The 27,383-nt window shown below is 66.3% G+C and overlaps 2 protein-coding genes across 4 annotated transcripts; both read left to right on the top strand.

Annotated features, from left to right (window-relative positions):
• Positions 1–11,452: 11,452 nt before the first annotated feature.
• On the top strand, positions 11,453–12,167 carry MAFG (MAF bZIP transcription factor G). The gene is made up of 2 exons (XM_029056762.2): positions 11,453–11,520; positions 11,638–12,167. Exon 2 carries the CDS (start codon positions 11,660–11,662, stop codon positions 12,071–12,073), a length of 414 nt encoding a protein of 137 aa, XP_028912595.1. The 5' UTR covers positions 11,453–11,520; positions 11,638–11,659; the 3' UTR covers positions 12,074–12,167.
• Positions 12,168–17,990: 5,823 nt separating this feature from the next.
• Positions 17,991–25,351, top strand: SIRT7 (sirtuin 7). Of its 3 annotated transcripts, XM_029056788.1 has the most exons (10): positions 17,991–18,103; positions 18,268–18,405; positions 19,496–19,600; positions 20,385–20,455; positions 20,813–20,885; positions 21,364–21,462; positions 22,216–22,452; positions 22,581–22,661; positions 23,534–23,640; positions 24,643–25,351. In XM_029056788.1, the coding sequence occupies exons 1-10, from the start codon at positions 18,011–18,013 to the stop codon at positions 24,848–24,850; spliced, it is 1,212 nt and encodes a 403-aa protein (XP_028912621.1). In that variant the 5' UTR covers positions 17,991–18,010; the 3' UTR covers positions 24,851–25,351. The 3 variants fall into 3 exon arrangements, with proteins under 3 accessions (XP_028912621.1, XP_028912622.1, XP_028912624.1); XM_029056789.1 differs by lacking the exon at positions 18,268–18,405; XM_029056791.1 differs by lacking the exon at positions 22,216–22,452.
• Positions 25,352–27,383: the final 2,032 nt, after the last annotated feature.

Raw genomic sequence — 27,383 nt, 5'->3', positions numbered from 1 at the left:
GCTTTAAATTTGGACGCTACGGGTAGAGTTAGGAACGTGTTAGAGGGGGGAAAAGAAATGTGAGAGAAGAGATTTATGAATCATCCTCAATTCTTAGTCATCTCTCCACACACAAGTGGGACGATGAGGTATTATGGGATGAGTGTCGGCTAAGCCTTTATGCGGCTCTTCCAAAAAGGACTACGAAGCTTCAGTCTGTCACACATCCTGCTCAGTTGAATGAAAATCCCAACCGAGGCAGATGAAGAATGTATAGTAAGCGGTTCCATAGAAAAAAAAAAAATATATATATATGCATATATATATATATACACACACACACACACACACACACAACGACCCAGACTTTTCCACTCCCGGCTGACCCCGGGGACCCACCTCCCTCAGCCCCCACTTCCTGGCCCGATTACACTTCTTCCCAGGCCTCAGCAGGATAAAAAAAAAATAAAATAAAATCTCGAGAAGGCGGCGGAGGCGGCGGAGTATTTTTTTTCTTGTAGTCTCTAACTCGGGCTTTGGCAAGACGCCCTCTTGACTACCGGCTGAACCGAAATAGACAAGATCCTTGCCTCGGAGGGTTTGGAGTTTGGAAAGGGACAAAATATGGCACCAAAGACGGGCAGGAAAAGGAGGCTCTTGAGAGAAAGGTGAGAGGTACCAGCCAGTCCGTAGAAGCCGCTGAGCGCTTACGGAGTGCAGAGGGCTGTACTAAGCGCTTGGGAGAGGACGCTAGAGTTGGGATCGATCCATCGGTCTGGAATTTGAGCCCTTACTCTGTGCTGAGCACCGTACTCAGTGCTCGAGAGAGGACGACAGTGTTAGTCTGAGTCGGTCGATGGAATCTACTGAGTGGTAACTGGGCGCAGAGCATTGTACTGAGCGCTTGGGAGAGGACGGTAGGGTTAATAGACACCATCCCTGATCAAGCAGTTCATAATCTCGTGGGATTTTACCGACTCGTTCAATCGTACTTATTGAGCCCTTACTGTGGGCAGGGCACTGTACTAAGCGCTTGGCACTGTACTCATTTTATTCATTCGATCGTATTTTTTGAGTGCCTACTTTGTGCACTGTACTAAGCGCTTGGAAAGTACAATTCGGCAACAGATAGAGACGATCCCTACCCAACAACGGGCTCACGGTCTAAAAGGGGGAGAGGGACAGCGAAACAAAACAAGTAGTCAGGCATCCATACCATCAAAATAGATAAGTAGAATCATAGATCTAGACACATCATTAATAAAATAGAGCAAAAAATAATATTTACAAATATAGACAAGTGCTGTGGGGAGGGGAAGGGGGTAGAGCAGAGGGAGGGAGTCGGGGCGACGGGGAGGGGAGGAGGAGCGGAGGGAAAGAGGGGGCTCAGTCTGGGAAGGCCTCCTGGAGGAGGTGAGCTCCCAATTTTAGTGACGACTTGCTCTTTTAAACCCTTCCAAGTGCTAAGTCTCACCCTCTGCACCGGGTCAGCACCTAATCAATCAATCAATGGTATTTATCGAGCACCGACTTTGTGCAGAGCGCTGGACTGAGCGCCTGGGAGAGGACGACACGGCAATAAACAGTCACATTCCCTGCCCGCGACGAGCGCGTTCATTCATTCGATCGTATTTCTCGAGCGCTTACTGTGTGCAAAGCCTTGGGAGAGCGTGAGCTCGTCGCGGGCAGGGATCGTCAGTCTTTGTTGTGGTGTTGGACTTTCCCAAGCGCTTAGTCCAGGGGTCTGCACATAGTGAGCGCTCGATAAGTACGACTGAATGAAGGAATATGCTATAACAGCAGACCCGTTCCCGGCCCACAACGAGCTCCCAGTACCGGCCTACCCCCAACCTCCCCCAGGGCTTAGAACAGGGCTTGGCACAAGGGAAGCTGCACGGCCTGGAGGCAAGAGCCCGGGCCTGGGACAAAGAGGTGGTGGGTTCTAATCCCGGCTCCGCCCCTGGTCTGCTGGGTGACCGGGGGCGAGTCGCTTCACTCCTCTGGGCCTCAGTTCCCTCATCTGTAAAATGGGGATGAAGACTGGGAGCCCCACGGGGAACAGGGACCGGGGCCGACCCGATGACTTTGTATCGGCCCCAGCGTTTAGACCAGTCCTTGGCACATAGTCAGCGCTGAACAAATACCATCATCATTATTATTCTTCTCAGTGCCTGGGCCCTAGTAAGCGCTAAACAGATACCATCATCATCATCATCATCATCATCATTATTATTATTATTCTCATTCATTCAATCGTATTTATTGAGCTCTGTGTGCAGAGCGCTGTGCTGAGCGCTTGGAAAGAACAATAGGGCGATAAAGAGAGACCAGCCCTGCCCACACCGGGCTCACGGTCTCCAAGGGGCGAGATGGGCATCAAGAGTGCCTGGACCCTAGGAAGCACTTAACAAATACCATCAGTGTTATTATTATTATTATCACTGACATTGTAGGAGGGGGCAGTCTGATCCGAGGCGAGGCTGAAGAGGCCGAGGAGGCTGAGAGGGTTGAGGAGGCTGAGGGGGTTGAGGAGGCTGAGGGGGTTGAGGAGGCTGAGGGGATGGAGGAGGCTGAGGGGGTGGAGGAGGCTGAGGGGGTTGAGGAGGCTGAGGGGATGGAGGAGGCTGAGGGGGTGGAGGAGGCTGAGGGGGTTGAGGAGGCTGAGGGGATGGAGGAGGCTGAGGAGACTAAGGAGGCTGAGGAGACTGTGAAGGTTGAGGAGACTGAGGAGGCCGAGGAGATTGAGGAGGCTGAGAGGTCTGAGGAGGCTGAGGAGGCCGAGGAGACTAAGGAGGCTGAGGGGTCTGAGGAGGCTGAGGAGGCCGAGGAGACTAAAGAGGCTGAAGAGACCGAGGAGACTGAGAGGTCTGAGGAGTCTGAGGAGGCTGAGGTCTGAGGAGGCTGAGGAGACTGAGGAGGCTGAGAGGTCTGAGGAGGCCGAGGGGGGCTGAGGAGGCTGAGAGGGCTGAGGAGGCCGAGGGTTGAGAAGGCGGAGGAGGCCTTAGGGTCTGAGGAGGCGGAGGAGGCCGAGGGGTTGCCAGGGGAGACGGGCCCCGCGGGGGGGGGGGGGCGGAGGGCGGGAGGCGCTTGCGCAGGCGCAGTGGCGGCGGACTTTTTTTTGTCCCTCCGACGCGTGCGCGCGGCCCTGCCCCTTTAAGGCCGGGCCCGGTGGCGCCGCCGCCGCTTCATGAATGGAGCCCACGTGACCAAACATCACGTGACGTCTGAGGGGGGACGGCGGCGGCGGCGGCGGCGGCGGTGGACGAGGAGGAGGCGGCGGCGGCGGCGGCGGCGGCGGCGGCGGCGGAGGAGGAGGAGGACGACGAGGACTAGGACCGTCGTCCCTCAGCCTCGTCCCGGCCTCGACCCCACGACCTTTGACCCCCGACCCACGACCCCCGCCCGCCCTCCGTGTGGTGAGTAACGCGGCCGGGGGGAGGGGGAGAGGGAGAGGGCAGGGGGCGGCCCTGGGAGAAGATGGAGCCCCCTCCCTCCCTCCCTCCCTCCCTCCCCGGGGGGCCCCGCCGCTCCCCGGTATGTGTGTGTGTGTGTTTTGGGGTGGGGGAGGCGCCCGGGGCGGGGAGGCTCCTGAGCCAAGGAAGCCCCCTCCCTCCCTCCCCGCCTCCCCCCCTCGCCCCGCCCGGCGTCTGGCGTTCGGCCCCGCCCCTCGCCTGCCCGTGCCTCAGTTTCCCCCCCGGGGGAGCAGGGGGCGGGGGGGAGGGGCGTGTGGTCGTCGCCGCCGGTGCGGCATCAGGTGTCCAGTACGGCATCCTCCCCCCGCAGGTTGTGTGGCAGCTGGGGGGCCCCTCCCCCATCCCGGGGGGGGGGGGGGGGGATCGGGGGCCCCTCCCCCCCCCCCCCCCCGGTGTGGCGCGCGCGGGCCGGAGCCTGCTGACTCATCAGCATGAGGTCACTGGAGCCCGGGGGTGGGGGGAGGGGGGAGGGGCGCCCAGGAGAAATGGGGGGGTCCGGGGGCGCCTCCGCCGTACTCACCACCACCATAATTCAGCATAATCACGGTAGCGCCGACGAGGGTATTTCTTCGGCGCTCACTGCCCGCCGAGCACTGTTCTCGGCGCCGGGGGGGACACGAGCACCGTCCTGACCACCGGGCTGGACGTCAGCGCCGTCCTAAGCGTCGGGGCGGACACGAGCACCGTCCCGAGCCACTGGGATAGATGGATACGAGTGCCATCCCGAGCGCCAGGGCCCGAGCATCGAGGTGGATCCCAGCACCGGGATGGAGGCGAGCACCGTCCCGGGCGCCGGGGTGGACACGAGGGCCCCCCCCAAGCCCAGGATGGACGCGGGGCCCGTCCGGAGCGCCAGGGTGGGTCGTGGCGGCTCGGGGCCGTGACCCACCCGGGCTTCGGTCTTCATCCCCCTCTCCCCGGTGAGGGAGCGGAGGCACAGAGTAGCGGACTCGCTTCCTTCATCCGTTCAGTGGTCTTTCTTTCATTCGTTCAGCCAGCCGGTCGTATCTACTGAGCGCCGAGGGTGTGCGGAGCACTGGACCGGGCGCCCGGGCGGCACGATTCGCCGGCGGAGACGATCCCTGCCCACACCGGGGGCGCCGACTGTGTGCGGAGCCCTGTACTCAGCACCCGGGAGAGGACGGCGCGACGGTAAACGGACGAGCTGTTTCCCCCGCCCACGGCTAGCTGACGGTCCGGTCCGGTCCGGAGGGCCGAGCTTACGGCTCGGGGGATTTGCCCGAGGTCCCCCGGAGACGGGCGGCGGAGCTCGGGTTAGAACCCGTGCCCTTCCGACTCCGGGGCTCGGTCCGTCAGGCCGGGAAAACCCCCGGTTGGGTCGTTTTTCTACCAGAACGTTCAGGAGGTGTCACCCCGCGCCTCAGATAATAATAATAATAATAATGTTGGTGTTTGTTAAGCGCTTACTATGTGCCGAGCACTGTTCTAAGCGCTGGGGTAGACATAGGGGAATCAGGTTGTCCACGTGGGCTCACAGTCTTAATCCCCATTTTACAGATGAGGGAACTGAGCACGGAGAAGTTAAGTGACTCGCCCACGGTCACACAGCCGACAAGTGGCAGAGCTGGGATTCGAACTCATGAGCTCTGACTCCAAAGCCCGTGCTCTTTCCACTGAGCCACGCTGCTTCTCAGAAAACTCCAGTGGTGGCCCGGCCACCTCCGTGTCCGACAGAGGCTCCTCGCCCCCTCCGACTTGCCCTGGCCGCTTCTCCTCCTCCGGCCCGGCGCGGCGCGCTCCGCTCCTCTCCACGCCAACCTGCTCACCGGGCCCCCCCTCCCCGTCCCCGCCGCCGCCGCCCCCGGCCCGCCCGCCCTCCCTCCCTCCTCAAATCCCACACCCGATAACCCTCCGCCCGCTTCCGAGCCTTCCGGAAGGCCCGTCCATCTCCTCCTGGAGGCCTTCCCAGACTAAGCCCCCCTTTCCCTCATCTCCCGCTCCCTTCTGCGTCGCCCCGACTCGCTCCCTTTGCTCTTCACCCCCTCCCGGCCCCGCACCGCTTGTGTCCATATAGAGGGTGAGCCCCGGGTGGGACGGGGACTGTGTCCACCCTGGTGAACCTGTATCTACCCCGGCGCCTAGAACGGTGCTTGGGACATAGCAAGCGCTTAACAAATACCATCGTCACGATTATTATTATTAAGGGGAGCGGTGTGGCCTGGTGGTTCTGATCCCGGCTCCGCCACTTGTCTGCCGTGTGACCTCGGGCCTGTCACTTCTCTGTGCCTCAGTGACCTCATCCGGAAAATGGGGATTGAGACTGTGAGGCCCACGGGGGACAACCGATTCCTCACTACCCCAGTGCTTAGAACAGTGCTTGGCACAGAGTAAGCGCATAACAAATACCGTTATTATTATTATTACTATGGAGGGGAGCGGCGTGACCTGGTGGGTAGAGCCCGGGCCTGGGAGTCAGAAGGTCGCGGGTTCTGATCCCGGCCCGCCACTCGTCCTGCTGGTGGACGAGTCACTTGGCTTCTCCGGCCTCAGTGACCTCATCTGGAAAACGGGGAATTAGGACTGCGAGCCCATTTGTGGGACGGGACTACGTCCAACCCGATCCGCTCGTTTCCACCCCAGCGCTTAGTACGGGGCCTGGCACGTAGTAAGCGCTTAACAGATACCATCGTTTATTATTATTAAGGGGGGGCATCGCGAGGGTGCAGATGATGGAGGAGGGAGGGAGAACTGGGGGAGTGATGACTTAATCAGGGAAGGCTTCTTGGAGGAGATGGGACTCTAGGAGGGCTTTGAAGATGGGGAGAGCGGTGGTCTATCGGAGATGATTGGGAAGCGGGCCGGATCACGCGGGGCCTGGCGGAGAGAGCCCGGGCCTGGGCGTCAGAGGCCCCGGGTTCTAATTCCGCCTCGGCCACTTGGCTGCTGTCATCTCGGGCGAGTCACTTGAATTCCCCGAGCCTCAGTTAGCTCATCTGCAAAATGGGGGGTCCAATCCCAGTCCACCCTCCTACAGGAGCCCCGCGTGGGACCTGACGACCCTGTACCCACCCCAGCGCTTAGTACGGCGGTTAAGAAACAGCGCGATTATTCATTCTCTTCTCTGAAAACGGGCTTGGGGGAAGAAGCCTCAACTCGGACCTCTCGGGGGGGGTCTGGCGGGAGGACGGGGGTTTGGGGGAGACTGGGGGGTGTCGTCCGGCGGTGATGACCCTCGGCGGCGAGGGGAAAACGGGGAACGCCCGAGGCCCGGTCGGCACGGCTTAGCGGCTGGAGCCCGGGCCCGGGAGTCAGAGGGTCACGGGTTCTAATCCCACCTCGGCCACTTGTCTGTTGCCTGGCCTTGGGCAAGTCACTCCCCCGTGCCTCAGTGACCCCGTCTGGAAAACGGGGAGGGAGGACCGTGAAGCCCCACGCGGGACGGGGATTGCGTCCAACCCCATTTGCTTGCATCCACCCCAGCGCTCGGTACGGTGCCCGGCACAGAGTAAGCGCTTAACGGGTACCACGGTTATCGTCTCCTAGACTGAGCCCGTTGGGGGGCAGGGATCGTCTCTCTTTGTTGCCGAATCGTACTTTCCGAGCGCTTAGTACAGTGCTTTTCACGCAGTAAGCGCTCCGTAAACACGAGGGAACGGGCAGCCTCTCGGTGGTCAAGCCCCGTGGAGCTTCTAGACCGTCAGCCGGCCGCGGGCGGGGAGCGTGTCTCCCGACGCTGCCGGATCGGACTCTCCCGAGCGCTTAGCCCAGTGCTCTGCACACAGCAAGCGCTCAGTAAATGCCATCGACGGATCGGTCGATCACGTTGTGCCAATCCGAATCAGTCGTGACTTGCTGAGCGAGCTCCTAGTGGGTTGGGAACGCATCTGCCGATCCTGCTGGTTTGGACTCTCCCAAGCGCTCAGTCTAGGAAGCGCTCAGTAAATACCCCGCCTGGATTCGACGGATCCGGGTGACCCGTCGCCCGGAGCAGCCTCCGGGGAGCCGACCCCATCGCCGGGGAGCGTCCGTGGGCTCCCCGGCCGAAAGCCGGTCGGCCGTATGTACTGAGCGCTTAGCGTGTGCAGAGCGCTTGGGGGAGTTCAAACAGAACAAAATAACAGACCCCCGCCCCCGCCTCTCCTCGAGACCGGTGACTACGTCCGTTTGTATCGTTCTAGCGTCCTCTCCCCAGCGCTTAGTACGGGGCTCGCACACGGTAAGCGCTCAATAAATACGATCGACCGAGCCACTCCCGCTTGGGCGTCAGGGTCCCTCTGGGTCTGCCGACGCGTCAACGCGCTGAAGCCTGGCATCCCCTCCTCCGCCGCGCCGTCCGCTCCTCGAGGGCAGGGATCCGCCTCTCTCCCCTCCTTTACCCGGCGCTCGGACAGTGGCACCGCACACGCTGAGCCGCTCCCTCCCACCGATGGATCGCGTCCAGAGACCCCCCCCCCCCCCCGTTGCCTGATGAGACGAGGCGGGTGCTCAAACCCCGACCCTCCCCACCCTCCCTCAAAGGGGACCCAGGGGAGCGAGCGCTGGACCAGACCGTTGTTGTTTGTTGTTGTTGTTTTTATTAGTGGTGGGAGCGGCACCTGCCCCATCGAAAGCCCCGAGTCGCCCCCGTCGGATCCCCCGGGTCTCGGCGCTTGGGGGAGAGGCGGGTCGGTCGGTCAGTGGTATATACCGAGCGCTTCCTGGGTGTGGGAGCGCCGTGCCGATCGCTTGGGAGGGAAGGCCCGTAACGGCCGCGTTCCCTGCCCGCAACGAGCGCCCGGCCCAGAGGAGGGGCAGCCCCGGTGTGCCCCGCCCGGCCGCCCCCGGACCTCGGGAGGGCGGGTGGGGGTCCAGGGTGAACGTCAGGGCCAGCGGAGGCGGCGGTGGGCTCGGAGCCCCCTCCCCCGCCCCCCCCCCCCCCCCCTCGTCTTCCTCGCCCCCGTTTGATGAGGAGGCAAATTGGCCGCACTCGTGCTGAGTTTCAGGCCTTCTGCCCCGCTCGCTCGTCCGCCCCGCCCGCCTGCTGTTCGTCGTTTGGGGGAAATGTGTCGAGGGAGCAGTTTTCGGCTCCCGGGCGTCACACGCGCTCGGCATTTTTCCGGGTGATCTTTCTTCTTCGGGAAGTCACCGCCGAGCGGCGGCGGCCGGGCCGGGACCCCCCGGGGCCGGGCGGCCCGGACCTGCCCCCTTCCCCGGGCACACCCTGCCGGTATCTCTCCCCCAGACCCGGCCCCCGCCACGGGGGGGGAGGTCCGGCGGGGACGGAGCGGGCCGGGACTCCTAGCCCCGGGGTGAGCAGCGGGCACCTGGGGGGGGGCGTCTCCCCCCCTCCCGCGCCGACTCAGCCGACGGCCCCGGAGCCCGCACCCCTCTCTGGGGGCAGAGTCGGTCGGTGGTATTTATCGAGCGCTTCCCGGGGTACCCGCTACGCGGCAGGCGCCGGGGCGGATCAAGGCGAATGGGGGCGGGACCCGGTCCCGGCCCCACGAGGGGCTCAGGGTCTCGATCCCAAGTTGCAGAGGACTGTACCGAGCGCTTCGGGAGGGGACGACAGAAGGGATGACGGACACGTTCCCTGCCCGCAACGAGCCGACGGGGTGGAGGAGGTCACGGTTGCCACGGCGCGTCCTGGGAGGAGGGCGGGGGCGAGCGGCAACCCCCCTCCCTCCCTCCCCACCGCCTCCGAGCCCCCGGCCCCCTCTCCGGGAGATCGCTCCGTCCTCCCGGGGTCCGCGCTGATTACCCGGTTCCCGTCGGAGGGAGCCGGCGCGGCCCGGAGGGGAGAACGCCGGGCGGGGAGCCGGGGGACCCGGGTTCCGATCCCGCCTCCGCCGCTTCCCTCTCGGGCGGGCCGCCGAACCGGACTTGTCCGGGACGCAGTTCCCTCATCCGGAAGATGGGATTTGACTTCTCTGGGCCTCAGTTCCCTCATCTGGAAAAAGGGGGCGAAGACGGGGAGCCCCGCGTGGGACGGGGACTGGGTCTCGTCCTCTCCCGAGCGCTTAGTACAGCGCTCTGCACTCTATAAATACCATCGATGGTCTCGAATCTAGACTGTAAGCTCATCGTGGGTGGGGAATGTGACTGTTCTTGTACCGTCCTCTCCCAGGCGCTTAGTACAACGCTCTGCATAAAGTAAGCGCTCAATACGATCGAATCGATAAATGTGCTTGAATGAAGAGCGGTGATAATCAGCGGCGTGGCTCAGCGGCCAGAGCCCGGGCCGGGGAGTCAGAGGACGCGGGTTCTAATCCCGGCTCCGCCACTTGTCTGCCGCGTGACCTTGGGCCGGTCACGTCACTTCTCTGCGCCTCGGTGACCTCATCTGTCAAATGGGGATTAAAAGCGGGAGCCCCACGTGGGACGACCTGATTACCCCGTGTCTCCCCCAGCGCTTAGAACGGGGCGGGTACAGAGTAAGCGTTTCACAGATACCATCGTCGTCATTATTACGATCGGGGTATTTGTCGAGCGCTTTCTCTGTGCCGGGCCCTGCGCTAAGCGCTGGGGTGGATCCGAGCCGACGGACCCAGTCCCTGCCCCGCGTGGGGCTCCCGGTCTTCATCCCCATTTTCCAGATGCGTTAACTGAGGCCCGGAGAGGTGAAGCGAGAGGCCCAAGTTGCACGGCAGACAGGCGGCGGACCCGGGATTGGAACCCGGGTCCTTCCGACTCCCAGGTCCGTGCTCTCCCCACTAGGCCACGCTGCTTCAGTCGTATTTATTGAGCGCTCACTGTGTGCGGGGCACTGGACTAAAAGTTCGGGAAAGTGCAGCAGAGTTGTTAGACGTGTTCGCTACTCAGAATCGGCCTGCGGTCCAGTGCGGGGGGGGAGACCCGATGGTTAGCACGGTGCTCTGCTTAACGACTAGCACGGTTACCGTTATTAGAGTTGTTAATAAAATATCCGTTAAGCGCTTGCTGTGTGCCAGGCACTGTACTAAGCGCTGGGTCGGGTCCAGGCGGATGGGGGTCGGACCGGGTCCGTGTCCCGCGTGGGGCTGGCAGTCTTCATCCCCATTTTCCGGATGAGGGAACCGAGGCCCGGGGGAGCCACCCGCCCGAGGCCACACGGCAGGCGGGCGGCCGATCTGGGATTAGAACCCACGACCTTTGGACCGCCTGGGCTCTAGCCGTTGGGCCACGCCGCCTCCCCTTGCCCGGGGGCGGCTCCGGCGGGTGATCCCCTCTTCCCGGCCCTCCGTCCTCGGCGCGGGGACGGCAGCGGTGGGCCACCCGGCCCCGGCGGGCACCGGCGGGCACCGGCAGGGCGGCCCTGCCCGTCATCCGCCTTCACAAAGAAGCGCCTCGAAGGCCTCCCGTTTCCCCCGACCCCGGGGCCGGCACGAGGGCCGCTCTCCGCCAAACGCCCCGTCGCCGCGCCTCCCGGGTCCGCGGGGCCGGGTTCCGCGACCCGAGGCCGCACGGTCGGGACGGTGACCTCGGACCCCCGTCCCGCCCGACGGCGGCCGAGGGGCGGGAGCGGGGCCCCGGCCGTTGGGACGTCCCCGGTCCTCCCCGGAGGGCCGGCGGCGGGGGGACCGGCCCGCCGTGTCCCCCCGCGCCCCCCGCCCCGGCCGGTGGGAGGGAGGGAGGGAGGGGAGCGGGCCGGGCCGTGCTGAGTCAGCATGACTCGCGAGGCCCGGCGGCGGCTCGGCCTCTCTGGTGCGCCGAGTTATTTTTAAAGCCCGTGGCTTCCTTCTCCTCCGGCTCCTCCCCGATCCCTTCCCTCCTAATCTCCCTCTCGCCCCTGGTCCCCCTCGTCTCCCGCTTCCGCCGCCCCCCGGCCCCCCCCCCCCCCGGCCCCCGGACGGGAGGAGCCGAGCCGCCGCTCCTCGGACGGACGGTTCAGGTGCCGGTCGCCGGGGTCGCCGGGGGACGGCCCCGGCCCGCCCGCCCTCGCCCGCCGGGTGCGGGGGCCGGGGCCGGGGGAGGGCCCGGGGGGGGGGGCGGCCCCTCCCGGCCGAGGGGCGGGCGCGGGCGGGCGGCGGGCCGGGAGGGGCGGCCGTCGAAGCCGCCCCCGACCCCCGCCGCCTCTCTCCCCGCAGAGCGCTCCCGCCTCGGCTTCCGGGTTATGACGACCCCCGGCAAAGGAAACAAGGCCTTGAAGGTGAGAGGCGCGGGGGGCCGGGGCGGGGGGCCGGGGCGGGGGGCGGCCCGGCGGGGAGGGGGCCGGCCCGGGGCTGACGGCGCCTCCCCCCCCCCCCCCCCCCCCCGGGCCGGCCAGGTGAAGCGGGAGCCGGGGGAGAATGGCAACCAGCCTGACGGACGAGGAGCTGGTGACCATGTCGGTGCGGGAGCTGAACCAGCACCTGCGCGGCCTGTCCAAGGAGGAGATCATCCAGCTGAAGCAGCGGCGACGCACGCTGAAGAACCGCGGCTACGCGGCCAGCTGCCGGGTCAAGCGGGTCACGCAGAAGGAGGAGCTGGAGAAGCAGAAGGCGGAGCTGCAGCAGGAGGTGGAGAAGCTGGCCTCCGAGAACGCCAGCATGAAACTGGAACTGGACGCCCTGCGCTCCAAGTACGAGGCCCTGCAGAACTTCGCCCGGACGGTGGCCCGCAGCCCCGTGGCCCCGGCCCGCGGCCCCCTCGGCGGCGGCCCGCCCGGCGGCGGCGGGCCCCTGGTCCCGGGAAGGTGGCCGCCACCAGCGTCATCACGATAGTCAAGTCGAAAAACGGAACGCCCGCTCCTAGGGGGGGCGCCCGGGCCCGCCCCCGTCCGTCCACCGTCCGCCCCGGACGCGAGACGGGCCCTCCCCCGCCGTCCGCGCCCTCCGTCCTCCCCGCGAAGCACAACCCCCTCCCCCGGCCCCCCCCCCGCCCCCCGGTCGTCCGTCCTCCCCCCGACCCCGTCTCCGGGGTCCCGTCCGTGTGGTCGTCGGTCTCGCGCGTCGGGGTCGGTGGGTGCGGCCGGGGCGGCCTCCTCTCCCCCCTCCCGGGCCGGGGGAGGGCGGGATCCGCCGCCGTCCTCGGCGCCCCCCCTCCCCGCGCCCTCCCCGGCTCCCCTCTCGGGGTGTTGCGGGGGGGGGGGGCCCGCCCGGCCACGGTGCTACGTCGGCCGGCCCCCCGGCGCCCCGGCCCGGAGGAGGCGGGCGACGGGCCCCGCTCTCTCGGCGGGAGGGCCGGGGGGGCGAGATGACGGGCTACCCCCCCCCGGGAGGGAGCTGGGCGCGCGGGGGTCGGCGGCGGTGGGGGGGGAGGCGGGGGAGGGTCCCCCCCCCCGCGAGGGGCGCGGGGGTCCGGCGGTGGCCGACGGCCCTCGTGCCTAACGCTTTGCACTGAACAAGACCAAAATCACTAGTCGTGAACGTATTTGAAGGCTGTACAGTGTGTCTTAGTGATGGGTCCCTGTGTCACTGTTTACACAACCTCTTTGTGTGGTTAAATAGCCCTTTATTTAAGAGAGAGAGAGAGAGAGAAAGTTCCTTTTAAGAGGTTATTAAATTATATAAGTTTAAAAGCTAAAGAAGAAAGAGCCACAGAGTATTTATAAAAATTGTCTTTTTTAAAATACACGAAAGAACGGGAAGACGATTCGACCCTTCGCCCGGAAAAGGATCAAAAGGATCGAGACTTTGCTAGATTAAAAAAAAAAAAAACGGAACAAAACAAAACAAAAAAAAGACCAAAAACAAAACCCTTTCTCAAAAACCTACGAGCGACTCTTTGTGGCTGTCGGAGTTTAGTTTTTATAAACACAGAGTTATCAGACGTTATTTATAAAACCGAGTTGGGAGAAAAAACAAAAAAGACAAAAAAACAGAAAAAGTCAGACCACGAACCAACCCCGAGGCAGACCCTCACGTTCCCTTTGATATCTCTTTTGCAATCGTACCGAAAGTGACTTACTCTTTTGCCCTTTTCCGCTTCCGTCTTTGCCGGTGACCGTGATGTCCGTGCTTGGTGAGGTCTTGTTTGAAGGTGGCGTGCTGGTGCTCCTGGTCTACCTTGGACGTGTAGGTGTGACTCCTCGTATCCGTGTTCCGTATGTCGGGCCCTCTCCCTCCCGGCGGTCCGGCTTCACCCGTCCCGTCGGGATCCGGGATTCCCGCCCCCCCCCCCCCCCCCCCGCCCCCCGGGACTCCCCCGCCTCAGAATCCCCGGTCCCCGTCGCTCGCGGCCGAGGTCCTCCCCGACGACCCTCCCGCGGGGAAGGCCGGACCGCCCCCGTCGTCTTCCTCCCCCCTCCCTCCCCGTCACCCGGGGGCCGTCGGGGTCGGGGAGCGGTTCGGCCCCCTCGGAGTTGGAGCGGACGACCCGCGGGCCTAGTTCGGGGGCCGATCCGGCGCGGCGGCCTGAGGAGAAACGGATCCCTCTCCCTCGACTCTCCGGGGAGCGCGTTAAAGACGGACGGGGCCTTCCTTCGGAAAGGGTCCCCGAGTCCGGTCCGAGCGACCCACGCGAGGGCTTGCCCGGAGGGTCTTGGGGTACGGGGGGGTGAGGCGGCTGGGGCCGGCCCCGGAGGCACCTCCCGCTGCCCATCTCGGGGGCCTCCGGCCCCTCCCTTCGGGGCGGTGACCCTGCCGAGGGCTACGATCCGGAACGTCCCGGCTCGCCCTCTTCCCGCTCCCGTCCCCCGCCTCGTTGGTCTTTGCGTCTTCCAGACGCCCGTCGGGTCGGGGCGCGGCCCCGCGGGTCCACGTCAGAGAGTCACGGGAGGGAGGGCTGACGGGGAAGGGGTCGCTCCGGAAGCCCCCCCCGGCTGGGTGGGGGGTGGTCGGCGGGCTCTCCCGGGCGCTCAGTGGAGCGCTCCGCCCGCGGTAGGCGCTCCCTAAATACCGGCCACTGAGGGAAGAGGAGAAGCGGCGGCCTGGCCGCCCCCCTCCTCCCGGAGCGTTCCGGGAGGCGGGGCCCCGGGGACGAGGTCTCCGAGTCCCGCCCGGGATGGTAACCGGGTTCCTTCCTTGGTCGTCGTGTTCATCGAGCGCCTGCCGAGCGCAGAGCGCCGTGCCAGGCGCCGGGGACGGGACGATTCGACGATAAACAGACGCGTCCCCTGCCCGCGAAGGGCTTGGGAGGGGCTGGAATTCGACGCCAAATTGAAACGGCCTCCCCCTCCTTCCCGTCTGGCCTTTTCCGCCGGAACCCGGGCCCGCTCTCACCCGAGAGGAAGGAGATCCCCGGGAAGCGAATGGAACCCGCCCCCTCCGTGGCCCGGTTCGGTTTCCGCCTGGTTCTCCTCGGGCCCCTCGCTCCAACCGGGGCCCCCGAAGCCGCTTCCGGGCCTAAAACGGGACGCTAAGACGGACGGGGCCGGGGGCGTCGAGGCGGACCGACGCCCCGGGCGATACCCGGCCCGCGTCGGATCGTGGACGGGGCAGGGACGGGGCGGGGCCCGGACCCCCAGCGTCCCCCCCCCCACCCCCCGCCGCCGCTAACGATGTGCAGACGTGGTTTGTGCTTCCTGTCGTATCGGGGCCGTTGTTTCTTCAGAGCTGGGGGCGGAGCTGCCCCACCTCGCCCCCCGCCTCAGCTTCCTCGGAGCAAGGTGTCGCGTCGGCCCGCGGCCGGCGTTCTCCCCCGTCTCGTTCCTTCGGTCTCCCCCCCGCGGCGAGGGCGGGGTGGACGTGTGGGTGTCGTCTCCCCCGTCCCCCTCCCCTCCGCGCGTCCCCGTCCCCCGCTCTCTCTCCGTGCCTCCGCGCGCGTCTCTCGCTCTCCGGGCGCGGGCCTCCGCCGCCCCTCGACGCGGAGAATGGCGGCGGGGGCGGGCGGGCTCCGCCGACGCGTACGTGCTTCTCCGGTCCCCCTCCCCTGTGCCCCCGGGGGGCCGGAACGGCCCTCTCGGGGCGCCGGGAGGCTCGTTGGTTCGATCGTATTTACCGAGCGCTCGCCGCGTGCGGAGCGGCGTAACTAAGCGAAGATCTTAGGCCATCTGAAAGGAAATGGCGGGCTTCGGAGTGAGGGTCGGGGGTCGCGCCCTTGGTTTTTCCTCCGGGACCCTCTCGCTTTCCCGGCTCCTTCCGATCTCCCGGGCGTCCACCGTGCGGGAGGGTCCCGATCCGTAGTTCCCCCCGAACCTCCCAGCCCCGCGGAGTCAGCCGGCCGGAGGCCGCCGACGGAAGGGCCGGCGGAAGGGGATGTCGGTTCCGCTCTCGCCCCCGTCCCCCTCCGCCGCCACCCACGAGCGCTACGTCGTGCCCGGCGCTGGGGTCGGTGGAAGAGGATGGGGGGGGGGCGGGGGGCTCGTTCCGACCTACAGTTGAGGAGGCCGAGGCCCCGGGGGGCGAAGCGGCCCGACCGAGGGCCCACGGGCGGGGGGGGGGAGTGGAGGGGCGGGATCGGAACCCGGATCCGCCGGCTCGCGGCGGCGGGGTGGAGACTTCCCCGTCGGCGAGCCGGGAAGCGGGAGGCTTGGGGCTCACGGGCCCCGTTTCCTGTCGGGGACCTCCTAGACCTTTTTTCGGTTCGGGCTGCGGTTTGGCGAAAGGAAGCCACCCAACGATATTTCTTTCCAGAAGCCGGTGAAGGATGGCTTCTGGCTATTTTTTTTTTTTCCGCTCTCCCTCCCTTCCCGTCCGTTTCCAGGGACCGCGAAGCAGGTGGTCGGGGAGGGACCGAGGCTCAGACAAGAGGCACGGGGGCGGGCGGGGGAGGCCGCCATCCATCCCGTTTATCCAGCGTTCGCCGCGCTTGGGAGGGGACGACAGTAATCGACGGGCCCGTTCCCCGTCCACAACGAGCTTAGGGTCCGGGGGGGGGGGCGTCGACCGTTCTTATTTATCGAGCGCCGACTCTGTGCAGAGCACTGGACCGGGCGCTTACTCCGCGCAGAGCACCGGACTGAAAGCTTACCGTGTTGCAGGGCTCCGGACCGAGCGCTTACTCCGTGCAGGGCGCCGGACCGAGCGGTGGGGAGAGGACGATAGAACGGGATTGACCCATTTCCCGCCCACGGCGAGCTTGCGGTCTAGAGGGTGAGGCGTCAATCGACCGTGTCTGTCGAGCGCTTACCGTCTGCGGAACCCCGGACCGAGCGCTCGGGAGAGGACGACGGAACGGACGCGCCCCCTGCCCCCGGCGAGCTTACGGTCTAGAGGGGGGAGGCACCGGTGGCATTCGCCGAGCGCTGGCCGAGCGCCGGGAAGAGCCCGACGGAACCGGAGAACGGACGCGTTCCCCGTCGGCAGCGAGCTCACCGTCTCCAGTGCCGAGGGAGCGCTTAGCGTGCGCGGGGCACCGTCCCCAACGCTCGGGAGAGGGAACGGACGCGGTCCCCGCCCGCGAGGAGCGGAGACGAGTGGGAGGTCGGCGGCCCCGAGGGGCGACCGGCCCGTCCACGCGCGAGCGGGCGCCTTCCCGGTAGAACGAGCCTGGCCCCCGGCGGCCTCGGCCCCCCGGAAGGTTGGCTGGGGGCGGGGGGGGTGTCTCCCCAACTGCCCCCGGACGGGAGACCCCAGCGGCCCCCCGCCCCCGCGACCCAGAGGGGAGCCGGAGAGTCGGAGCCAGGGTCTCCCCGGCACTTGGGCCCCGGGGGTCGGCCCGCCCCGGCCCCTCCCGTGGCACTGGCTTTGGGTTTTTTGTAAGGGAAGGGGAGAAAGCCCAGAGTTGTGGGGGTGGGTTTTGGGGGGGCCCCTCGCCCACCCTGGAGGAGGAGGCGGCCCGGGCTGGGCCGAGGCCCGCTCGGTATTTATTGCTAAATTATTGTCCGGGAGGGGTGGGCCCGGCGCCCCCCGCCCCCTCCGCCCGTCGTCCTCCCCCTCCCGCCCCCCTCCGTCCCCCTCCCGGGGTATTTATTGCTGTACATACTGTATGTTTGTGATATATGAGGTTTTCTTTATTTTGTATATGACCAATAAACACCTTTTAAAGAGAGGCCGCCTCCGGCCTTGCTTCTTGGGGTTGGGGCCGGCGGGGGGAGGAGGAAGGGGAGGGGGTGGGGCAGGGGGGAGCTCTCGGTGGGGGCCCCCTCCCCCGGGAGGCCTTCCCAGATCGAGCCCTCCCTTTGCCTCCTGCCCCGCGGCGCCGCTCCACGTTTGTACGTAGCGGCGCGAGAAGCACCGCGGCCTAGTGGCCCCGGCCTGGAAGTCAGAGGGTCCCGAGTTCCAATCCCGCCTCCGCCACTTGCCTGCCGTGTGACCCGGGGCCGGTCACTTCACCCCCTCCCCCCCCACCCCCGGGCCTCGGGGACCTCATCTGCAAAATGGGGATGGGGACCGCGCCCAACGTCATTATCTAATGTCCACCCCGGCGCTCGGGCCGACGCCTGGCACCGAGTGGGCACTTCAGTCATTCGGCGCTTCGAACGGTGCTCGGCACAAATATCGACATTATTATGGCTTCGTAGTGATGTGTCCACACCTATAATTCTATTTGTCTATTTGTCTGTTGGTGACGCGCCAGCTTGTAGTGTCTTGTGGTCGGTCCCTCCCCTCCCCCCCGCGTGTTGGGGTGGGGAGGGGGTGGGGAGGGGAGGGGGTGGGGAGGGTCTCTCTCTCTCTCTCTCTCTCTCCCGCTGGGGTTTTCCAAGCGCTCAGTCCGGCGCTCCGCACACAGTCCGCCCTCCCTCCGCAGGAGCGGCCGGGACTGGAGGGGCGGGACCCGGGGGCGGGGCGGGGCCCGGACTTCCGGCGGAAGCGGAAGCGCGGTTTTTCCGGGCGGCGATGGCCGCCGGCGGCCTGAGCCGCTCGGAGCGGAAGGCGGCCGAGAGGGACAAGATCCTGCGGGAGGAGCAGCGGCGGGAGCGGCTCCGACAGGTAGGACCCCCCCCCGCCGTCCCGCCGGACCCCTCCCTCCCCTCCCCTCCCCCCGGGACCCCCGAGCGAGCGGCCCGATCCGGGTCCGGCGCGCAGGCGCAGGGCCGGCGGTGAGGCGCGCGCATGCGCGGGTGTGTCTCGCTCTTCCCCCCCGCCGCCGCCAGGTGTCGCGGATCCTGAAGAAGGCGGCGGCGGAGCGGAGCGCGGAGGAGCGCCGCCTGCTGGCCGACAGCCACGAGCTGGTGACGGAGCTGCAGGGCCGCAGCCGACGCCGGGAGGGGCTCAAGCGGCGCCAGGAGGAGGCCAGGACGCCCCCCGAACCCGACCCCCCGACCCCCCGGCCCCGGGGCCGGCAGCCCCTTGGCAGCAGGGTCACCGGGGCCCGGTCGCGTCGCTTCTCCGGGCCCGCAGGTTCCCTCCTCTGCCAAATGGGGACGAACGATAATGATGACGTTGGTACCCGTTAAGCGCTGGCTATGTGCAGAGCACCGTTCTAAGCGCCGGGGGAGATGCAGGGTCATCGGGTCGTCCCCCGTGGGGTTCCCAGTCTTCATCCCCATTTTGCAGATGAGGTCACCGAGGCCCAGAGAAGTGAAGTGACTCGGCCGCAGTCACCCAGCTGACGAGTGGCGGAGCCGGGATTCGAACCCCTGACCTCTTGACTCCCCGGTCCGGGCTCTTTCCACCGAGCCACGCTGCTTCCCTCTCTCCGGCCACCCCGGCGCTTAGAACGGTGCCCGGCACCCACTAAGCCCTTCGCCGACACCGACGTTGTCGTTACGATTCTCTGGGCCCTCGTTCCCTCCTCTGTCTAATGGGGACGAAGACCGGGAGCCCCACGAGGCACAACCCGATGACGCGGGAGTCCGCCCCGGCGCTTACAACGGCGCTTAACAGATACCACCGTCGTCGTTATTGCCCGCTAATTCTAATTGCGACATCTGGGAAGCGCTTCCTATGTGCCAGGCACCGTTCGAAGCACCGACTAGGTAGAAAGGTCGTCGGGTGGCCCCACGCGGGGCTCCCACTCTTTGTCCCCATTTCCCAGGTACCGATACCAATGACGATGGCATTTGTTAAGCGCTTACTACGTGCCAAGCACCGGACTAAGCACCGGGATTGATAAAGGTTATCAGGCTGTCCCACGAGGGGCTCCCGCTCTTCATCCCCGTTTTCCAGATAAGAACGACGAGGGTATTTCTTAAGCGCTTACTACGGGCCGGGCACCGTTCAAAGCGGTGGGATAGATAAAGGTTATCAGGTTGTCCCACTTCGTCCCCAGACTCGACGGGGAGAGTCCCACGGGCCGGGTTTCCTCCGCGACTCTGGTCCGGTTCCGGCCGCGGGGGGACCCCGGGGGTGACCGGCTCCTTCCCCCGCCCCGGCCCTCAGGTGTGTGACGACCCCGAGGAGCTGAGGAGGAAGGTCGGGGAGCTGGCCGAGGCCGTGCGCAACGCCAAGCATCTGATCATCTACACGGGCGCCGGGATCAGCACGGTAGGGCGGGGGGAGGTGCGGGTTTTCCTGCTTCTCGTCCCCCTCCTCCACTCCCACAGTCTCCCAACCTTTACACTCCTTTGCCTCCCCTCTCCGCCTCTAACCTGTCGAGGGGTCAGTCTCCCCCTCCCGCTAGATTGGAGACTCCCTGAGGGCAGGGGTCACGTCTACGCGTGACCTTGGACGGATCATTTCATTGGCGTTTAGCGAGCGCTGACCGTGTGCGGAGCACCGCGCCGAACGCTTGGGAGAGTCCGACAGGCAGTAAGCAGACGCCTTCCCCGCCCACAGTGAGCCTGTAGTCCAGAGGGGGAAGAGAGGCGTGAATAAAATGGCCACCGCCTCATCCTCTGCCGTTTAACGCTGCTAACGATAACGGTAATAACTGTAGTATCGGTCAAGTGCCGATTGCGTGGCAGGCGCTGTACTAAGCGCCGGGGTGGCCACAAGCCGATCGGGTTGGACTCGGCTCCTTTCCCCCGTGGGGCTCACAGTCTCCACCCCCATTTTCCCGCTGAGGGAACTGAGGCCCAGAGAAGCGAAGCGAGCGGCCCGAGGCCAACCAGCAGACGAGTGGCGGGGCCCGGATCAGAAGCCGGGGCCGCTAGGCAACGCTGCTTCCCCGTTTCCTCCTCTGTGTAGTCTCTTTTCCCGTCTGGCCCCGGAGCTCCTTGCGAGTGGGGCCCCGGGGGTCGGCCGTCTCGGTCGGCCTCGACGGCGGCGGGTCGTCCGCGCGGTGCTCGGCGGGGCCCGCCGATCCACGCCGTGTCTCTCGGCCCCGCAGGCGGCCTCCATTCCGGACTACCGGGGCCCTAACGGCGTGTGGACGCTGCTTCAGAAGGGGAGGGACATCAGGTAGGCGGCGCCCGCTCCCGGCTCCCGCCGCCCCGGCAGAGGACGGGGACCCCGTCCGGGATCGGGGCGGCCCGGCGGGGAGGGAGGCACGGCGGCGGGAAGGCAGGCGACCCGGGGTCTAGTCATCCCCCGCGCCGGGCGACCCCGGGCCAGTCTCCGATCCTCTGTGGGCCCGCTTCCTGACCCGCAGATCGGGCCCTCCCCCCTCAGACCGAGAGCCCCGGCCGGGGAGGGAACCGGGACCTTCCCGGGAGCCAGCGCGGGAACCGGCCTTCCCAAGTAGCGGAGGGATCCCCCGGGAGCCCGAATCGGGCGGCGCCCACCCCGTGACCTCATGTCTCCCCTTGCGTCCGGCAGGGCGGCGGATCTGAGCGAGGCGGAGCCGACCCTCACCCACATGTGCATCGCCCGCCTGCACGAGCGGAAGCTGGTGAGAGCCGGGAACGGCGAGGCCGGGCCCCGGACGGGAGACCCGGCCACCCTGGCAGCAGGCGGTCGGCGCCGGGGGGGAGACGGGCCCGGCTACGTCCTTCCGCCCCTCGACGTCCCCTCGCCCCCGACCGCCGCCGTAACACCCCCGCCCCACCCGAACGCTTGGGTCCTCTCGGCCTTCCCCGTGCTACTCGGGCGACTCCCTCTCCGTCGCCCCGGTCAGACCGAAAGCCCCCCGAGGGCGGGGATCGCGTCTTCTGACGCTGCAGTAGTCGCCCGGGCGCCACCCTCGGCCGCTCGGTACGCGCCGACGCCTGATCGGGGCCCGGGCCCCCAGCGGCGGGACGTCTTTATGAGCCCCCAAGTTGTTATCGGCCTCGCGCCCGTTCTGCCGTCCCCTCCCGAGCGCTCAGTCCGGCGTTCTGCGCGCAGTGAGGCCTCGCTGCCGCCTCACGCCCCCGACCCTCCCTCTGAAGGTACAGCACGTGGTGTCTCAGAACTGCGATGGGCTCCACCTGCGAAGCGGCCTGCCCCGCACGGCCCTCTCGGAGCTCCACGGAAACATGTACATCGAGGTGAGCCCCCGGGGAGAGGGCCCGCGCCCGGCCCGCCCGGCTTCTGAGCGCCGGTGGGGCCTGTCACCTCAGGCCTCCGGGCCTCGGTTTCCTCCTCTAGACCGGAGACTCGATGTGGGCGGGGAATGCGTCGGCTACATCGCCGGGTTGTAGTAACGCTGTGAACGACGGTGGCGTCCGTTAAGCGCTTGCTACGTGCCAGGCACCGTCCCGAGCGCCGGGGTCGACGGAAGCGAATCGGGTTGGGTCCAGTCTCGATCCCCATTTTACAGACGAGGTCACCGAGGCCCAGAGAGGTGACGGGACTTGCCCGAGGTCACCCGGCGGAGCCGGGATGAGAACCCCGGGTCTTTCCGACTCCCGGGCCCGGGCTCTACCCGCTAGGCCGAGCCCGCCTCTCTCACCGACCGTCCCATCTCTTCTCACGCGGACGAGAAGCAGCAGTGAGGCCTAGCGGGAAGAGCCCGGGCCCGGGAGTCGGGGGGGGTCACGAGTTCTAATCCGGACCTCGGCGACCCGCTGCGCAGAACGGCGTTGGAGACCGCGAGCCCCTTGCGGGACGGGGGCCGCGGCCCCCCCGGAGCCCGTTTTCGGACAGGGATTGTCTCCGTCTGTTGCCAAATGGTATATTCCAAGCGCTCAGTCCAGCGCCCCGCACCTAGCGAGCGCTCCGTAAATAGGAACGAACGAGCGAATGAACGGACGGCGCCCGGCCGGAACGCCCGCCCGGCCTGAGCCCGCCGTCCCGCGCAGGTGTGCCGGTCGTGCTCCCCGCCGCGCGAGTACGTCAGGGTGTTCGACGTGACGGAGCGCACCGCCCTCCACCGCCACCACACGGGCCGGGCCTGCCACAAGTGCGGCGCCCCGCTGCGGGACAGCATCGTCCACTTCGGCGAGCGCGGGGCCCCCGGCCCGCCCCTCAACTGGGAGGCCGCCACCGAGGCCGCCGCCCGCGCCGACGCCATCCTCTGTCTGGGCTCCAGCCTCAAGGTGACCCCCCCCCCTGCCCCCCGGCCGGAGGCGGCGGACCCGGGGGGGTGGGGGCCGGGGGGGGGGGGGGCGGGCAGCCGGCGCCGGCCCGCTGACCCCCGGCCGCCTCCGGCCGCCCGCCCCGCCAGGTCCTGAAGAAATATCCCCGCCTCTGGTGCATGACGAAGCCCCCCAGCCGGCGGCCCAGGCTCTACATCGTCAACTTACAGGTAGCCACCCGAGACGGGGCCGCGCCCCTCCCTCCCCGGCCCCCGGGCCCTCGAGCCGGACGGCGACCCGGAATCGGAGGGGCGGGATCCGGGGTGCCGGGTGTCCCCCTGGAAACGGGTAGGACGGATCCCCCGTTGGTCGCCGGCCATTTCCGAAGCGCCGACCCGGGGCCCCCCTGCTGTATTGGGCCCTTTTATTTCTCCGGGGGGGGGGGGAGGTACCTAAGGGCTCACCGTGTGCCGGGCACCGTGCTAAGCGCCGGGGCAGGGACAAGCTGGTCGGGCCCGTGGTCTTCGACCCCCCGTTTTCCAGATGGAGCTGATGATGATGATGATGGTATTTTCTTAAGCGCTTACTACGCGCCAAGCGCCCCTCGAAGCAGCGGGGTAGAGTCAGGTTGGACACGGCCGCCGTCCCCCACGTTCTTAATTCCCATTTTACGGATGAGGTCACCGAGGCCCGGGGAAGCGAAGCGACTCGCCCGGGGTCACGGGGCGGTCGCGTGGCGGAGCCGGGATGAGAACCCGTGAGAAGCGGCACGGCCTCGCGGGTGGAGCCCGGGCCCGGGAGCCAGAAGGCGGTGGGTTCTCATCCCGGCCCTGCCCCTCGTCTGCCGGGAGACGGGTCGGTCGGCTCCTCCGGGCCTCGGTTTCCCCGTCTGCAAAATGGGGCTTCGGTCCCCGTCCTCCCTCCTCGCTCAGCCCGTGGGGCCCCGAGGTCTTCTACCTACCCCGGTCGTAACGAGTCCCCCGATCCGTGGGTCTCCTCACCGGGCGGTTGGGCTGGGACGCCCCCGCGGGGTTCGGGGTGGGCGGGGGCGGGCGGCGTCGCCCCTCACTTCCCGTCCTGCCCCGCCCCGCCCTGCCCTCAGTGGACCCCGAAGGACGACCTGGCCGCCCTGAAGGTTCATGGGAAATGCGACGATGTCATGAGGCTGCTGATGAGCGACCTGGGCCTGGACATCCCCCGCTACGGCAGGTGAGGGCAGGCCCGGCCCCGAGGAGACCGGCGTCTCCGGGCGCGGTCTCGATCCCTCCTGGGATTCCGGAGCCGGGGAGGGGCCCCGGTTCGGGAGGCAGTAACCGCGGCGGGATTCGTTAGGCGCTCACCGTGTGCCGAGCGCTGTACTGAACGCCGGGGTAGGCGCGGGCCCGTCGGGTCCCGGGCGGGGCTCCCAGCCGGTCGTATTGCCTGAGCGCTCGCTGTGCGCGGAGCACTGTACGAAGCACTCGGGAGGGGACGGTAGAACAGCGTGCCAGACACGTTCCCCGCCCACGGCGAGCTTCCAGTCGAAGTAGGGGGGAGAGCCGGGGTCGAATCCCCATTTTGCAGAGAAGCGGCGTGGCGCAGTGGCTCGAGCCCGGGCCTAGCGGCCCAGTGACGTTCCCTGCCCACAACGAGCTCACGGCCTAGAGGGGCCCGGAGCCAGGCAGCAACCCAAAGAAATAGATGAGGGATCGGGAGGGAGGGATGAAGAAAGGGAGCGGGAGGAGAGGAGAGGAGAGGAGGGTGCGGTCAGGGAAGGCCTCTCGGAGGAGATGGGCCTTCGATAAGGCTCTGAGGGCTCGGGGGCAGTCATCGTCTGTGGGATTTGAGGAGGGAGGGCGTTCCGGGCCACGTCCGGGCGGGACGCGGGGTCGGCGGCGAGGTGGACGTGATCGAGGTGCGGGGAGAAGGTCGACATTAGAGGAGCGAAGCGTGTGGGCCGGGCTGGAGAAGCGAGGTGAGGTGGGAGGGGGCGAGGGGATTGTGGGTCCCAACCCAATCGCCTTAGATCTGCCCCGCGATCAGTACGGGGCCGGGCACGTAGGCGCTTAAGAGATTCCTCAGTCATTTCGATGGTGATCATCATGGTTATTAAGTTCCCCCGCCCGCCCGCCCGCCCGCCCGAGGATGAAGGGCCGGCCCGGCGGTAAGGGACGCTCCCCACGATCCCCTCCTCCCCCTTCCCCGCCAACCGTCGTGTCGTCCTTCCGGTAGGTGCCAGGACCCCATCTTCTCCCTGGCCACCCCGCTCCGGGCCGGCGAAGAAGGGACTCACAGCCGCAAAGCCCTGGTGGCCCCGCGCGGCTCGGAGGAGGCCGGGTCCGGAGAGCGGCCGGAGGAGCGCCCGGCCCCGCTCGGCCCGGCCCCCGTCTTGGGGGGCTGGTTCGGCCGAGGCTGCGCCAAGAGGAAAAAGCCTTCTTAGCCCCAGTTTCGGGGGGCCGGGGGGAAGCGGCCGGACGGGCGGGCGGCGGGCACTTTTGGAAACCACTTCAGGAAACCTCACGCGGCATCAGGGAAGGAGGGCGGCGGGGGCAGTTTTTCGTACTGACGTTCTTCACCGGCCGATCGGGGCCACCGTCGGCCTCCGCTCGCGGCGGGGCCGGGGTCGGGGCGGGGCCTGACCCTTTTCCCCGACGTCGGGGATCTCGGGCACCGGCGGGGACGCGGGTGTCCGACCCCTCCCGGGATCATCAGATTGCTCTTGGCGGGTCCGACTGCAGCTGTTCACGTTTCTACCGCTCGATCCGACGGACGGAGAATATCGCTCACTTTCTACATCGCCTTTTTCTGTATCGGGGACGGGGCGGGCGGCGGGAGCCGGCTCGGGGGGGGCTCTGGGGACCTTTGGGGGGCTTTGGTTTTGGAACTCTGTTAAGCTCTGATCGAACCCTTCGGTGACTCGGATTAAAAGTCCTCCGGAGGAGCCGGCGGTGTCGGAGCGAGTCCCGGCGGGCCCGGCCGGGGAGGGGGGACCTCGGACGCGGGATCCTTCCCTTCGTCCCCTTGGGATTCTTTCGCTTAGACGGGGGCAGGGGGGCGGTGGAGGCGGGTGCTCGGGGACCGGCAGAGGCTGCAGGGTAGCCAGTTCCAGATCACGGCCAAAATGCGTTCAGTCGTATTTATTGAGCGCTCGCTTCGTACGGTGCCGGACACGTTTCCTGCGCACAACAAGCTGACGGTCTAGGGGGAGACTCGGACATTAAGAGAAAGAAAGCAATGAGGGATGTGGACCTAAGGGGTGCGGGGCGGGGAATGAAGAAAGGGAGTGAGTCGGGGCGACGCAGATGGGAGTGGGAGAGGAAGAAAGGAGGGTGCAGTCAGGGAAGGCCTCTCGGAGGAGGTGGGCCTTCAGATAAGGCTTTCAAGGGAGGGGAGAGTCATTGAGACTAATTGGGAGAGATGAAGAACTGGGGAGCTGGTGGAGAGAAGGGTGGGTGACGGGTCGGGGGTTCTAATGTGGGCTCCGCCACTTGTCAGCTGTGTGACCTCTCGTAAGTCCCTTAGCTTCTCTGGGCCTCGGTTTCCTCGTCTGTAAAATGGGGATGGAGACCGCGAGCCCCATACGGGACGGGGACCGTGTCCAACCCGATCTGTCTGTATCCACCCCAGCGCTTAGCACAGCGGCCGGCAGAAACTAAGCGCTTCACAAATACCCTGATTATTAACACTTGAGCGTGTTGTGGCTCGGGCATCTCCATCAACCCGATGGTACTATTTAAGACTGCGATCCCCACGTGGGACACGGATCTCGTCCAACCCCGTTAGCTTGTATCCACCCCAGCCCTTAGAACAGAAAGCGCTCCACAGATGCCTTGACGCATGGAGCGCTTAATGAGGGCTGAGGACTGTACTTGGTGGTTGGGAGCGAGCAACGCTACGGCAAACGCCGGGTCCGGCGCTGTACGAAGAAGCATTGGGGGAGATCCAAGTTAGTCGGGTTGGACACGGTCCCTGTCCCAGACGGGGCTCGAAGAGAACCGAGGCCCAGAGAAGTGAAGTGACTGGCCCAAGGTCACCCGGCAGAGAAGTGGCGGAGGCGGGATTAGCGCCCACGACCTTGGGACTCCCGGGCCCGGGCTTCCGGTACGGGGCCTGGGTCAGGTGAAACCCTGAAACGCCATAAAAACAACTGATTAGCTCAGAGCTGCCCTGGCGCTTAATACGGCACCAAGGCCTTCACAAATAGAACCGATTAGCCTCTCCCTGTCCTAGCGCTTGGCACAGTGGTTAGAACATCACGCTTAACAGATATTTAAGAAACTGATTAGTTTATAGTCGTGCTGGCCCTCAGTAAGCAGCGTGGCTCAGTGGAGAGAGCCTGGGCTTCAGAGTCAGAGGTCGTGAGTTCGACTCCCCGCTCTGCCACTTGTCAGCTGTGTGACTGTGGGCAAGTCACTTCACTTCTCTGGGCCTCAGTGACCTCATCTGTAAAATGGGGATGGGGACCGTGAGCCCCAACGTGGGACAACCCGATTCCCCTGTGTCTACCCCAGCGCTTAGAACGGTGCTCGGCACATAGTAAGCGCTTAACAAATACCAACGTTATTATTATTACAGTGATTGGCGCCGCGCGCTTAACAAATAGCATTTAAATAGAAACCTTAGAGCTCAGAGCTCAGCACAGTGTCTGGCACAGAGCGCTCAACAAATAGCTTTTAAAAACCGCAAACCGACGAGCTTAGAGCTGTCCCAGCGCTTAGTCCAGTGGCTGGCACGGAGCGCTGAATAAATATCTTTTTTTTTTAAAAAAAAAGCCCTTAACAAATAACATTTAAATGGAAAGTGATGAGGTTAGAGCCGTCGTAGCGCTCAGCGCAGTGTCGGTCGGGCAGCGCTGCACCAATAGCACTTCAAAAGGCGCTGAGGCGGCCTGCGCGCGCGCGCGCGCGCGGAGGGGACGGGGTCGCGCGGCGGCCGGGGGGGGCGTGTCCGAGGGGGGAGGCGGCGCGAGACCC

This window comes from Ornithorhynchus anatinus, unplaced genomic scaffold, assembly GCF_004115215.2.
Source record: "Ornithorhynchus anatinus isolate Pmale09 unplaced genomic scaffold, mOrnAna1.pri.v4 scaffold_264_arrow_ctg1, whole genome shotgun sequence".
Taxonomy (NCBI): Eukaryota; Metazoa; Chordata; class Mammalia; order Monotremata; family Ornithorhynchidae; genus Ornithorhynchus; species Ornithorhynchus anatinus.
Note: the sequence above shows the minus strand (reverse complement) of the source record. Positions and strands in the feature narration are given on the sequence as shown.

Bases quoted from the DNA above. Each gene is read 5' to 3' on its own strand.
- MAFG (XM_029056762.2), top strand. From the start codon at position 11,660: ATGGCAACCAGCCTGACGGACGAGGAGCTGGTGACCATGTCGGTGCGG.
- SIRT7 (XM_029056788.1), top strand. From the start codon at position 18,011: ATGGCCGCCGGCGGCCTGAGCCGCTCGGAGCGGAAGGCGGCCGAGAGG. The intron at 21,463-22,215 runs GTGAGCCCCCGG...CGTCCCGCGCAG, and splicing joins ACGGAAACATGTACATCGAG to GTGTGCCGGTCGTGCTCCCC. The intron at 22,453-22,580 runs GTGACCCCCCCC...CCGCCCCGCCAG, and splicing joins GTCTGGGCTCCAGCCTCAAG to GTCCTGAAGAAATATCCCCG.